This window comes from Epinephelus fuscoguttatus, linkage group LG4, assembly GCF_011397635.1.
Source record: "Epinephelus fuscoguttatus linkage group LG4, E.fuscoguttatus.final_Chr_v1".
Classification (NCBI taxonomy): domain Eukaryota; kingdom Metazoa; phylum Chordata; class Actinopteri; order Perciformes; family Serranidae; genus Epinephelus; species Epinephelus fuscoguttatus.
The window spans coordinates 8,185,823-8,200,888 of record NC_064755.1 but is presented as its reverse complement, the minus strand read 5'-3'; the positions used below and the strand labels follow the sequence as shown (position 1 = coordinate 8,200,888).

The 15,066-nt window shown below is 39.8% G+C and overlaps 1 protein-coding gene across 1 annotated transcript in view; it reads left to right on the top strand.

The window, feature by feature from the left end:
* si:ch211-212o1.2 (uncharacterized protein LOC492735 homolog) overlaps positions 1-15,066 on the top strand; it is a 56,177-nt gene that overhangs the window by 26,317 nt on the left and 14,794 nt on the right. Inside the window, exons 2-3 of the mRNA XM_049574024.1 lie at positions 3,972-4,091; positions 4,416-4,507. Of these exons, the coding sequence (XP_049429981.1) occupies positions 3,972-4,091; positions 4,416-4,507 (212 nt within the window). The remainder of the gene's footprint in view (positions 1-3,971; positions 4,092-4,415; positions 4,508-15,066) is intronic.

Sequence of the window (15,066 nt, the reverse complement as noted above, 5' to 3'; positions counted from 1 at the left end):
TGTGTGTGTGTAATCGAGAGAGATGTGAGAATGTGTTAGGAAATCCATCAGTTGGAGCATCATTCTATGTGTGTGAGCGCTTGCATGTATGTTGAGTGTGTGTGGCTTCAGACAAAAGTTGGAGAGAGTGAATTTTGGTGTACTGATCCCTTGAGGTGTGTGTGTTCGTCTGTGTGTGTGTGTGTGTGTGTGTGTGTGTGTACCTTGGGGCGGAGTGGAGAAAATGGTGTCACATCAAGCTCGGAGACAACAGGGCCAACTGCGCTCTACTTAACCTCAGTATGGACTGAAAACACATTACTTGGACTGTATGATTTTAACACGTATTAAGTTATTTCATTGGACCTGGGACAAAACAATGTGAGAAAAGCCATTTGTGTTTTGTTGCTGCCAGTCATAACTCCTCTCTCCCTCGTTTGCCACAGTCTTTGTGCTTTCAGTGTGGTTTGCATTTCTCTGAATGAAGCCTTAAATTATGCGCCATTGGCTAATGTGTTCAACAGTGCGGATCTTTGGAAATTAAAGGAATACTTCACCCCCTAAATGACAATTTATATATCAGTTACTCACCCTGTGTTACATTGAATTTATGAAGAAAACTTTGAAGTCATAAGGGGTCCACATTTAACAGTAGCAAAACTATATCAAAACGTCCGTGTACAAACGCTCACACAACTCGTGCAGTCAAATCCAAGTCTCATTCATCCAGTCATATGATCAGTGCCTCCCAAGCAGACAGCCCTTTCTGATTAGAAATCAAACTGAAAGTGAAAGTTATTTACACCGATCAGCCAAAACATTAAAACCACTGGCAGGTGAAGTGAATAACATTGATCATCTTGTTACAGTGCAATGTTCTGTTGGGAAGCCTTGGGTTCTGGCATTCATGTGGATGCTACTTGATGTGCTCCACCCACCCGAACATCATTGCAGACTAAGTAAACACCCTCATGGAGACGGCACTTGTCGATGGCAGTGCCCCCCCGCAGGACAATGCACCATGCCACACCACAGAAACTGCTCAGAGATGACCTGAGGAACAGAACAAAGAGCTCAAGGTGTCAACCTGGCCTCCAAATACCCCAGATCCTAATCTGATTGAACATTTGAGGGACATGCTGTTTTCCCCTGGAGATACCCCCCAATCTACGGTGGGTCCTCCTTGGACTGGGCATGGCTCTGAACAGTCAATGCATGAACACAGGACTTCTGGAGGGTGTCAATTGGTGTCTGGCACCAACACGTTGTCTTCAGATCTTTTGAGTCCCGTGGGTTGTAAGGTGGGGTACCAGCATGTCCCGCAGATGATTGATCAGACTGGGATTTGGGGAATTTGGCAGCCAAGTCAACACTTTGAGGTCTCTGTCATGTTCCATGGGCCACTCCTGAGCAGTTTTTGTGATGTCATTTGTATGTTGAAAGTCTGGATTTTTGAAACACAGGCAAAATTTAATGAAATTGTTATACTTGTTAAAGCAGTAGTTTTGGGGGAAACATGCATGCTTTCTTTTTTGCCAAGAGTTAGAAGAGAAGATTTATACCTGCTTCATGTTTGTCTGGTAAATATGGAGCTACCGCCAGCTGCTGGTTAACTCAGCTTAGCATAAAGACTGGAAACAGGAGGAAACAGCTAGCCTGGCTGTCGTTGTTAACACATCCCATCTCTTTTGTTTAATTCCTGAGTGCCATGTTTTCAGCATGGACACAAAGAAATGCCGCTCCCAGCCAAGAAATAGTCTCACAAAACCCCCCGTAAAAGTTTCAGTTTTTGTTTTTACACTTTGGTTTTATGTAAAGGTTAAACAAATGAATTGTAGTGTTTCAATGTGTGATCTCCAGAGGTGCTTTAGGTGGATTTTGTTACTTTAGTACAGAGTCAGGTCAGCTGTTTCCCTTTGTCTATATGCTGTTAACTGGTGTAGAGCATCACAGCACCCAAAATACATCTAAAACAAAAATATCTGTTAATCTGCCATCTCTAACTGCAGTCGATAGCAAAAATGAGAGTTTTTCAAAACATCTTTGAGTTGCAAAGTCAAACTCATTTAGAAGCTGAACTTGGCTCTCCACTTGAATTAGCCGTCTGTCTCCTCACAACTTTGATGGCATCTATTTTTAGAAGGTGAAGGGTCACATTTGATGATCCGTAAAATATCCATAATCACATATTTTAAATCTCCCTTGACAACTTCAATCCTTACCTTATGAGAGGCTGATAGCATATTCATAGTCACACAGGCCTATAGGCGCACTCACTCACAGGTCTGTGTGCGTTATTAAAAAAAAAAAAAAACTGTCATGAATATCTTATAGGCTGCTAATGCTGTGTGATACGTTAGGATCTGAACACATTAAAGTTTTAAAAGCACATTTGACTGGCAAAGAAAGAAGGATTAGGAGAAGGGCGACGGAGAGGGGGTGATGAGAGACAAAGAACAAAAAGTAAGAGGCTTAGAAATAGAACAGTGGTAGTTTATATTTGTACGTTTTAGAGTTTATTTCTGTAAGTGGGTGAGATCTTCTATAATCTAATTTCCTTCTTGAGCTGACAGGTCAGACAAGTCAGAACAAAGAAAAGATGCAAATAAAGGGACAAGTCATAGAAATGTGAGTTCATGGAAGATTAAAGACATCATAAGTAATATAAAACACTGCAGTAGAATGTGGTGCTCTAAATGAGCTATAGATCAGCTATGTGTGTTTTCAATAATTCAGCGTCTCTAATCTTCAGGGTTGTGTGGCTTAAGGGTTCTGAGTTTGACCCTCTCATCTCCCTCTCATAATATTGCTGATGTGTGAAAGTATGAGTAGTTTTAGTTAGTCCCTCTCCCTTTGTCCTTTAGTTAATACTGCTGACCTGTGAGTTTGGCCTCGTCCCTGCAGAGGCCTACCTCCCACCTGAAGCAGCCTGTGTGTGTGTGTGTGTGTGTGTGTGTGTGTATCCGTGCAGCATCGGTGCTGCGTCAGCGTTGGTGGTTCACATATGAGAGGTCATGACCCTGCAGCCAGGAGTACACTTGTCTTCATCTGACTGATTACATATTAACACCCTGGACACACACACACACAGTCATTGTAGTCAAATGGTCCTTTGACCCTCAGTAAGGAGTGGGTTGTTCTCCCAGTGGGTGCAGGGACCTCACCCAGTTCATTAATACAACTCATCAGAGCCGAACACCCTCAACTTCTTATCATTTCCACTCTCGTATCAGTCTCCGCTCCTCGATGATAACCAATGCGCAGTACCCAACATTAAAATCTGTATTTTATTTCTTTCTTTAAAGTCTGACGCTCTATTGACAGAGTGAGCTTTGGCGCTACATTTCAAAGCACTATCCAATAAGAGGTGGTGAAATTTTAGTGTTTTGTAATGTAGCGTCAAATATCTTGCCTTTTAATTTTATTTTATGTTGGCTTTGCTGACAGACAGCCTGCTAACTGCGTTAATATGCAGAAGCATCGTGACCACTGCCCACCCTCTCATCGCCATTGGCTAGCTAGCGATGTTGGTGATTATCACTGGTAATCCGCCACCAGAACAGTGTTGCTGTGCAAACATGGTGGCCCTGGAACCCTCCAGGTATCCCTGGTCTGGAAGCGGCTTCATTCTGAGCCGCAAAACCCTGTTAGTATTAACTATGTTAACACCACTAGCCATGCTGACACTGCTAATGTTGCAAAGAGAGCTAGCAGTTAACAATGCTTAGGGGGTTTTGTAGCTCAGTATTGGGTCACTTACTCACTGGGGCGACCTGGTGGGGAGACCTGAGGATGGTCACAATGTTTCCTCAGCAACACTGTTGGGTCAGGACAGCCTAGCTTGCAGATGTGCAGTGCAGTGAACTAAAGTAGCAAAATCAACCTGTAGACCAACATGCATAACCGGTCGAAAATGTTCTCTGCGGTGAACAAATAAATGGTTGACTAGCTAAGATAACTAAAATGTATTTCCCTGTCTTTGTCCTTGTCAGGTAAGCGGCTCCAGGAGTGGGTGTGTGTGATTCTGTGCCTCTTCCTTTTCATCATCAACTTCTCCTTCCTCCTCCTGCACTTCTCCACTGTTCACATCTTCAAGATCATCCTGGGCATTGGTGAGCTGGCATTCAGAAAGACTGTGTTGTAGAGAAATTACTGAGCTAAGATGAAGCCTCCCTCTGTAAAGATATCACTTTAAAACTGCCTATCACAGGTACCATGTGACAGTTATTTATATAGATCTTTTTTTTTTTTTTTTTTTTTTAGATAGATGTTTGAAATCTCTCCATAAAAGCAGTGCAGTCCCAAAACATTGTTCTAGTCCACATGAGGTTTTTGTAACACTTTTGTAAAATAGTGTTTTGGTGTTTGCTTGTGCATCTAATAACAACATATGTTATGCCTTTTTTCTTGTGTCTCTCTCTGTGTTTGTGTGCCAGTCCTAGGAATAGTGACGGCAGACTTCGCATCGGGGATGGTGCACTGGGGGGCGGACACCTGGGGATCTGTGGACATCCCTGTTATTGGCAAGGTGAGCACATATACATATAGCATATACACACCGCCTGACTGTGTAGGCTGCATTAAATTGACATCAGTTAACTACTGTACAAAGCAAAGCCTTACTTTCCTCACTTTCCCCTGAAATTAGTATTCCACCACAACTGAACTTGCAAATTGATTCAGCCCTGGAAATGAGGTAAATACTTTTTGGCCAATGTAACAATTGCTCTTTTGTTGGTGCTACGATCAGTCTGAATTGTTCTTTTTTGGGCATTTTGCCTTTATCTGACAGTAAAAATGGGGACATATACCTCACTCCAGCATCTTGTGATGAGCTGTTCAGCTTTTAAATTAGTTGACAAAGTCCTTCCTTTCGTGCGGTGATGCGGTTGGCAGATGTAGTTCTGTGAAAAGAAAATATACTCAACAACAATTTAAATGCAACACTTGTTTTTGCTCCCATTTTCCACAGGTTTTATGACTTTTTTATGCACTCGATAGATATAATCCTGTCAATTTTTTGCTGCAAATCTGTTAAAATCCGTGAGCACCTCTCCTTCTCAAAGATATTCAACCATATCAAATGAAATGAACATTCACTTCACAAGCAACAGCTCTGGTGGACATTCCTGCAGTCAACATGCTAATGACACGCTCCCTCAAAACTTGTGACATATGTGTCACACATTGTGTTGTGTGATCAAACTACACATTTTAGAGTGTCCTTTTATTGTGACCATCCCGAGACACACTTATGTGGCAATGATGCTGTTTAATCCGAAACGTGATATGTCACACCTGTCAGGTGGATGGATTATCTTGGCAAAAAACAAGTGCTTACTAATGCAGATTTGAACAGATTTGTGACCAAAATTTGAGAGGAATATATCTATTGAGTGCGGAAATAGATAGATCTTAAACTTAAACCTGTGAGAGAGATTGCTATAGAGTTTTACAAATGTATGTTTTGCCACACTCTGCTTCACAAACCAAGTGTCACCTAGTTATAAATCTTCAACACTCTGCAGCTAAAATAATGATGACTAGTAACAAGTAGTTAAATAAATAATGATAGATATCTAAGAGTACCTACATTAATATGGCACTACACAAAGAGGAAAAATATGTATTTTTTATTTTGAGGTGAACTGTATCTTTTAATTACAATTCAGCAGTAAACTTTCATCTTATAAACCATTTAGCTGTGACATGCATATGAATTTGGTGGCCAGCACACAAAAAAAGGATTTCTTTCTTTTTTTTCTTTTAAATAAAGAATAGTTTACTCTTCTTGGGCATCCAAATTTATTTCAAACATTTATTTCCTGCTTGAGAGACATCAGTTTGGTATATGCCTTGCTTTTCATAAAGCAGTGTTTGGCAGCTGAATAGGATTTTTTTTTATGCCTTGGCACTGGCGATAGCCATGGCTGGAGGCATTATGTTTTTGGGTTGTCTATCCGTCACACATGCTATCACAAGAGCATCTTGAGGGAATTTCTTAAAATTTGACACAAACATCTCATTGGACTCTATGATAAATTGATTTGATTTTGATAGTCAAAGGTCAAGGCCACCGTTTCCTTGTCTATCTCGATCTTGTTAATGCGATATCTCGAGAAAACCTTGACAAATTTTTTTTCAAATGTGGCACAAATGTTCTCTTGGACCCACTGATGAACTGAAGAATTTGATGGTCAGATGTTAAAGTTACTGTGACCTTGCATCCACCTCATTCTTGTGAATGCATCATATCATGAACTCCTTGAGGGAATTTCTTTAAATTTGGCACAAACGTCTACTTAGACTAACAAATAACTGATTAGAATTTGATGGTCGAAGGTCAGGGTGACCCTGTATCCAACTCATTCTGTGAACACAATATCTTATGAACTCCTTGAGAGAGTTACCTCAAATTTGACACAAATGTCCACTTGGACTCAAGAATCAGAATTTGCTGGTTGAAAGTCAAAGGTCACTGGGACCTCACAAAACATGTTTTTGGCCATAACCCAAGTATTCGGATGTAATTTATGATAAACTTTACACAAATGTCTGATAGGATATAATGATGAAGTGATGACATTTTATATCTAAAAGGTCACAGGTCAGCTTCACTGTGACATCATAATGTTATGCAAAAACATTTCTCTCACCGTTATTCAATGTTACTCAGGAACAGAAGGGGAAAGATTTGGTCAGATACTGAATTGATGACACTAGTCTTGGGTGCCCACCTTGAAACTGCGCTGAATGTATTGATCTTCTGGGCTGTCAGGGGGATGATGTGTGCGAAGCATGAGAAACTTGACTGGTGCGCAGAGGCATACAATTGTAGTTTTACTTTTGGAGGTTTTGTCAAAAATAAAAGCTTGTAGCCAACTCTTGAATAATATTTAAAAATGCACTAAATATTTTTGTGACCCAGTGAATTATGGACTACAGAGGAGAAACTGTACTGTATCAGTGTCCCTACCCTCCTGAGGCTGCGTCACCATGGCAGCATGGCGGTTGCACCTTAATCCCCTGAGCCTCAGGACTGCCATAGTGACCTGGAAACTAAATGTCAGTGTCTCACAGAGGGATCTCCCTGTAGACGGTAATGTCCATGGTTCCCCAAACACACATAACACACACCCACATGTGGACACATACTGTGTACGGCCTCACCTTGTACAGCACCAGAAAACATGCATGCACATAATGTGTGTGGGCGTATATAATGATGGATGCACATACACTTAATTCTCACATTACAACAAGTCACCTACATTAATGCACACACACATTTTGCCCCATTTCCCAAAGCCAATTAGAGTAAAGGTTATTCTCATTTCAGCCAATTAAAACCGGTGTGATCAGGTGTGGCTTACAGATTGGTTCATGTGAACTTTGTTTTGATTGATGGGATGTGAGTTCAGTGGGTGTGTGTGTATTTCATCCTATATTTCTTGTATTTATGAAATATTCATTGATAATTAATCAGTGGAAATGTTCACGATTGTGTGTTTAGAGACCTGAGGCATCCTAATTATAACAATAGTTATCATTTATGTTGAACATTCACGTTATTAATGTTTGCTTACTGTTGTAATATTATTCACTATTTACTAAAAAATGATGTAATCTGAACCCCCTTATACTACAAACTGGGGAAAAAATTGCCCTTTTATTAAAGATAATTATGTTCATACATACTATATGATCAGAAAAAATGTGAAAAACTAAAAGATGAAAACATCCAAGCCTGGTATGTGCAAAGTGTCATGATTATAATGAAGCAGTACCGTCTTAAACACACGTCACATTATAGTTAGAGTCATCACTCTCATTGATATTTATTTGCAGAATCCAATTTGTAAAATGAGTTATTAGAGTTAGAAATGAAGCCTGCACATTGACTTTGATCCACATAATATTTACATCGACAATGTTTCTATCCCAGCTGGACGTGAGTCTATGTGTATGTCTGTAATTTCAGTTTTTGTAGTTCATTCCAAGCAGATGGAGCTGCCCATATGACAGCTCTTTGCTAAGCTCTGTATTAACCCTCGGCAGGGACAGCAGCAGGGAGTCCTGGAGAAAACTTGTCCCATTTTACACATTTAAAGTCAAGAGTTGAAGACGTTATATCTAATGTGGCTGACACACATGACCTGATACTTGATATAATGCTGTTTGATAGTGATGTAAACTAGAAAGACCTTAAATTATAAAAATGACATAACAAAGCTGAAAATACAAAATGGTATAAAACTGCATTTTATATTACAGTTTGTGAGGCTACAGTGAATTCCTTTTCATGTAGAAAATGTGCCACAGATGTTTCCTAGCAACCTATATACACTTACTAATAGGTCTTTATTGGCAAATAAATTTCTGCTGGTTGCACCTAGGTGTGTGAATCGCTAGTTTCATCATGACATGGTATTATATTGATTTTTTGGACAACATATGATATTTGCCAATATTAGGGGTGGGTGATATGGCTGAAAAGTATATCATGATATAGCTGGTTCTTATTGGTCGATAACGATAATTATCGATAATTTTTTTATAACCTATTTAAAATAAGGACCAGGAGAAAATAAATACATTTTAACACATTTATTTTAAACTCAATAGCTTTCTTCTGACTTCAATCACAGTCATCAGTCAAGGCACACGGAGGAAAAGGTAATGTCAACACAACCATTAGAAAACACTCAAATAAATGAAAATACACAAAATGGTATAAAAACTACTACTCGACTATTTCCTCGCTGTCCGCACTCATTCTTGCTACTCACTCCACGCTGTGTTGTGTTCAGTGCTGCCAGATCTAGGGAGAGAAACATGCAACCAGGACCAGCAACCAAAATTACTTTACAGATACATTATATTCACTGCCCTTGAACTCTACCAAACCAACTAGTTGACCAAAAACGTGGAAAGAATAAATGAAAGAATGAAAATGAAAGTAAAGAAGTTGCATATAACGAGCCATTTTACTTTCACTGTAACAGTGCTGGTATGCTGAACAAGATCTGAATAATGAGTACATATTTCACACAGAATCTGAATCTGCACACTGCCTTTGAATCGTCCCCCTCTTGAAGTTGAATCTTTTAATCCTCTCTCTTCCTACAAATCTTTATTTTATTCTTTCCATATTTCGCCCACTTGTTAGTGAAATAGTTAAGGAACCTCCATTAATTGCCCAGTTTAAATGTGAAAGTCTAATTGACTGACCGTCACCTGTGTGTATGCAGAGAAGGAGAAGGGCGGAGGGAGCGGAGCTGTGGAAACATCCTGCAGTCCGGCATACTATCATGTGTTTAAATAACTTATTAGACGGATATATAGAGAGAAAGGCGACGTTTAGAGAGCAAGCCCAAATAAGCAACTCTACTTTAGCAGCAAGCCCCAAAAAAAGTAACCCGCAACGACCAATATTTGTGAGCGACTTCACAAAAAAATAAGCCCCAAGTCGCGGCTTATAAGTGCAACCAAACCTGACATTGTTAGCTGTTTGCGTGACACCGTTGCTAGGTTACCAGGGAGCAAGTGAGTGTGTTCATGCAGCTAACCTTGCACAGCCCAACTCTGAGGGTAACTTGCGTGGCTTTGCTCATGTTTTTTTCCCGACAGAATACAGTAACATTATGAAACGTTATAGCGAACGTTTTTTCTATTGACAGTGCATAAGTGTTTATCGCGAGATGATATGTTATTATTTTATCGCCCACCACCACTAGCCAATATCATAAAGTTTGCCACAATAAAATCTCAATTTGATCCAGTTCAGGGATTTGCGATTGATATGAGACGATATCACATGTCTGTTACAGAAGAAGCTGCCATCCTTTCATTTTTGCTTTTGAACAAAAAAAATATAAACTATTCATAAGTAATTGTAAATAATTGTAGTCAGTCAGCATATGTAATCAGTTAACCTTCAGAGCTTTCTGTCAGAAAGCCTATTCTGGAAGAAATCTTTTCATTTGAACCCAAACCATCATCTTTTCCCTAAAACTTCAGGGCTATCTGGCTTAAACCACTGAAGGCAAACTTTTCCCAATACCCATAAAACATGGATCAACAACAAGGGTGTTTACAAAAGTATGAAATTGGCTCAGCAATAACCGTCAAAGCTCACAGACAAAACAGTTGATTCTGATAGTGACCCATTGTTAGCTTAAACACATTTTCATTGCATAAATTAGCCTAGCTGCTAGTGGACATTTCCTCTAATGATAACTTCACAAAATCAATTAAAATTTTGTGAATTAGTTGCAAATTCGCAAAATGCAGTCACTGTAAACAGCTTAATAAAGAGCTACATTCATGCCTCTGAAATGTTAATATTCCATTTAATAAACTATCATGAATTAGTATTTCCACACAGGAGACTTTTATTGTCGGAGGCTTTGTGTGGCTGTGGACAGCACATTATTGGCAGTCTGATCAGTGTGATAAATTCTCAGGATTGATGTCATTCTTTTCGATTTTATGTTGATTGAGCTTTAGAGTAATACCTTCTGTCAGGTTATTGTCCCATCATTGTGTCCAGTCAGTGTGTAACTCTAAACCTTATGTATTTTGATTCCTTTGTTGCCACATTGTGTTATCTAGATAACAACACATTTCTTACACATGTATTGAACCCTCAGTAGAGTCTAAACGATGCTTTTTCAATCTCTGTGTTACTGTTTGTGTTTGCTAAAGGTACTCTGTGGTTTGATGTTTATTTACAGTGTGGCAGTTATTGGGGTTTGGGGTGGTTACTGGGACCAAAGGCACGGCGGCAGTCAGAGATTTGCATGGTGTGTTGGACACTGTAGGAGACTTCTAATAAAGACTTTAACTGGAAGAGAAGAATGGACCTTTGCAGAGAACAGAGGGATGGCAATAGGCTAGTGGAAAATATAGTGTGTGTGCGTGTGTGTGTGGAGACTGAGAATAAAGCAGGCCTGTGGTCCCAGTTAAGGTTAGTTTGAATATCAAAGATGCGCACAACAGAGAACACCTGAGGCTAATAGTGGTTGCAGTTATGAACGTAGACGAAACATTTGAAGCCAATGTCGCTCTTTGTTACTTGTGTGTTCTGTCATTTCTTTGCTTTTTTTGTTGTTTGTGTATGTATGTATTGCGTGTGTACATGTGTATGTTCTTGCTTTGTTCCCTGCTCTCTGTTGTTATTTGTTAAGACCTCTTTAAAGAAGTTGCTCAGATTGTACTGTAGACACCGTGTAGAGCCCTTAATGTAGACATGACACATGTTGTCCGTACATATAGACTCCTGCCCTCTGTAACTTCACCACAAGGGGATATCTGACAGTCCTAAGAGTCGGCTGTTATAGTGTACATAAATAATATTTCCAGCAGTGGAGGCCACGGAGCAGTTAGAGCGGCTCTGGAAACTGCATTTTCTATCTGTCAAAGCTGTTGGCCAGTATAGCTCCAGGATCTGGGGGAAATCTTTACAGAAATTACATCTAATATGTTCCATTTCTATGAGCATTTTTGATTTGCATATGAAAAAGTTTAGGTGGAAACGTTGCATGAAAAAAAAAAAAGACAAAAAAAATTTGTCAGATTCCAGACACATGACACCCTGCTCTTTAACATCATGGCTGCTGACAAAACTCCAATTCAAAAAGCAACAAGGAAGTGCTGTGATGTATCCGAGCCAGAGTCCTGCATCAGCTTGGGTACTTGCAGATACCCGGCAGACGACCCACAAAAAAAAGTGATTTTATTTCCAGGTTTGTTAAAAAAAAAAATATATATATATATATATATATATATATATATATATATATAAAATGAGAATAATAATAATTTAATTTAATGTTTTAATAATTTAATCCTGTGCCAGTTGGAATATGAGAGCCCCTTTAATCAGGTTAGTTACTAACAGGCATGTGGAGATGTGCTGCTTAATATTATGAGAATAAGCAAAAAAAAAAAAAAAAAAATGTTTTAACTATATTTTCTGAATGAATCTTATTATCTTCTCATGTCCTCTTAAATATATTTACACAAAGGTAGGGGAATGGAAACATGCACCGATTCACATTTTATTGTGAAATTTTCTTGAAACTTAAAATATTAATTTAATCCAAGCAAAAATATTGCTCATATCTTCCGAGGTTCACTAACTGAAAGTCAAAGACAGTTACACCATATAAACATCAGGGCAGTGACTAATGATGATTTTCATCTTGGATTAATATGCTGATTATTTTTTCAATTAATCATTTTGTCTTTGAAACAAAAAGGTGATCCCATTTTAACTTTCCAGAGCCCCAGGCAATGTGTGCAAATGTTGTTTTGTTTAACTAAACCAACACTAAAACCCCTGAGACATTCAGTTTGAGATATGAGATAAAGCAGCAAATCACCTGATATGAGGAGCTGGAACCAGAGTATGTTTGTCATATAGCTTGAAAAAATACTGAAACAATTAATCAATTTAAAAATAATTGCAGACTTTTATTTTTTTTACTGTTAATTAACTAAACGGTTAATCGATTAATTGCTTTAGCTGTAATTAACATTGTTCCAATAAAATGACTGGATTTCTGGATAATTGGGGTTCTTTTCTCGTGTGTGTTAAATCCCTTGGCTAAATTGAAATCCACTTCTTGTTATTATTCGTAGTGAGCACATTGTAAAAATCACAACATTCACAAAATGCTCTTTTTTGCCACCAAAATCAGCCTCCCTTAATTGCAAGGTGACGCCGCTCTACCTCAAAGTTATGCTGTACGTAAAACTCTCCCATACTGCACACTGCTAATGCCCCTCATTAGGAATTGTATAACAATGATTTGCTTTGATTTGAATCCATAAAAGCCTTTTCACTCCCCAGTGCTAAAACTGCAACACTATCTTAAAAAGTGCACTACGTTCTCCCAGTGGTGTTTACAACTATTCCTTAGCGAAGCTTTGGGCCGTGCTGTTTTTTTGTCGTCGTCATGTCGTTGAGCTTTAATTGACTCAACAAGGATTTAGCAGTCCTCTAATGACACCACTTTGAGGACAAAGTCACGCTCATTAGTTCCCAATGATGCTCGATTCACATTGAAATTTGCCAGATGTGCTTACAGTTTAGGGATATATGTTTGAAAATCCTTCCTCTCTAACTGTTCTCTCTTTTAAAAGCATCAATACTTTCCTCCTTATGTCAGTTTCTCTCTTTTTTCTTACATATCTAACAAGCATGTCTCTAATGCTGCTCTCTGATGAGACTGATTAGAGCGTCGAAGTCGAGTTAACTAAATGGCTTGTCAGTTTCTTCTTAAAGACCAGAAGGAAAAAAAGGATAAGCATAGATGGAAATATGTGGCCAGAAAGAGGAACCAACAAAAAGTGAGATGAAAATACAGTATAAAGGTCGGAAGGACAAAAAAAAAAGAGGGAAGGGGGTGGAAGGGCGTGTCCGTCCAACCAGTGGGACAGCGCTGGTTGCTGGGGCGATGGGCGATGTGAGCTGGTGATTAACGGACGTCGTGCGAGGCGGGCCGTTAAACGGTGTGGGATTAGAGGACATGCAGCGACCGGTGGCCCGCCGTTAACTGGGATCGCTGATGCCGCCCTGCTCGGCACGACCTCCGCGGCTTAGCCGGGCTTTCATCTGGCTGAGGGCTGCAGCGAGAGGAGGGGGGTGATGGGAGAGCAGAGGTGGGGTAGAGAATACGGGGAGGGGGAGCAGAGATGGGTACATAATTGTGGAGATATCAACAGATAGTTTCTGTGTCTGCCGCGGCACCTACCAACGACGTTCGCTGATAGGCTTGTGTGATTGGTTCGCACAGCTAACGCGACAATAATGAGTTTCCATGCTGATGCTTCCACTGCTCCACACACGCACAGATGCACACTGTGGAAATACAGATGCAAACCTACCTTTTTTTTTGCTTTTTCCACAGAGGGAAATAAATTACCTTTATCCTGTGTGTGCTTGTGTGTGTGTGTGTGTCTCTTTTTGTCCTCTTTTGTGCTTCTGAGATTCAGATTCAGTCTTTCATTTGAGACCCCCATGCTCTCACAGACAGGTGTCTGCCTCTGCACAGTGCAGGTGGGGTTTGCGAGCTTGTGTGTGTGTTGGTGTGTGTTTGAAGCTTACATTTTTGAGTTTGTGTGTGGCGTCCATGGGTCATTTATGTGTATGAGTGTTTTTGCGCAAGCCGACTGCTGTTCTGTGGTTTATTAGGATGCTGGATATGAGCTTTGGGGTTGTGCAGGCTGCTGGGCACCGCTGAGTCGTGATGTGTGTGTGTGTGTGTGTGTGTGTGTTTGTGCGTGTGTGTGTGTGTGTGTGTGTGTGTGTGTGTGTGTGCGTGCATTTGATCTGCATTTGCGTAAAGACTGTAAACAATGCTTTCCAGTGTCTGTTTTGTGTTCCAATTTAAAGTGAATGTAAATGAAGTAGAAAAATCTCCTGTTTTTGTGCCTATTGTTTATCACATCACTTCCATTTGGAGGAAAGTGGACATGTGTGTGTTTAACCGAGAGATCAAGAGGAAAGACACTGAGGAGAATTTTCTATTTGCTGTTTATTTAAATGATTGCATTTGGCCTTCAGGATTAAATTCTGCCTCTTTTGCAATGTTGATTTCAATCTTCACTTAATAAACCCCGTATCTTACTATATAATGACGAAAACTCTGTCTGTGTCTCTGTTCCATGTTCACATGGACTGACTTGGTCAATCCATGTGAAATTTGGCACAGTGGTAGAGGGTCATGGGAGGATGCGAATGAAGCAATATTACATCAATTGGCCAAAGGGGGCGCTATAGCAACCGATTGAAATTGCAAACTTTGAATGGGTGTATCTCATGCCCCGTATGTTGTAGAGACATGAGACATTGCACAGAGATGCCTCTCCTCATGGGGAACACATTTGCCTTGAGAACCCATAACTTCCAGTTATACAGATTTTCCACCATTTTGAATTTTTTTAATCGATCTGCATGAAACTCGGTGAGCATAATCTAGGGATCAATATCTAAAGTTCCCTCTTGGCAAAAGTTGGCAAACTTACTAAAACTGAGCTTCTATAAGACAATGAATATTGCGGAGGGCGTGGCTCATCACA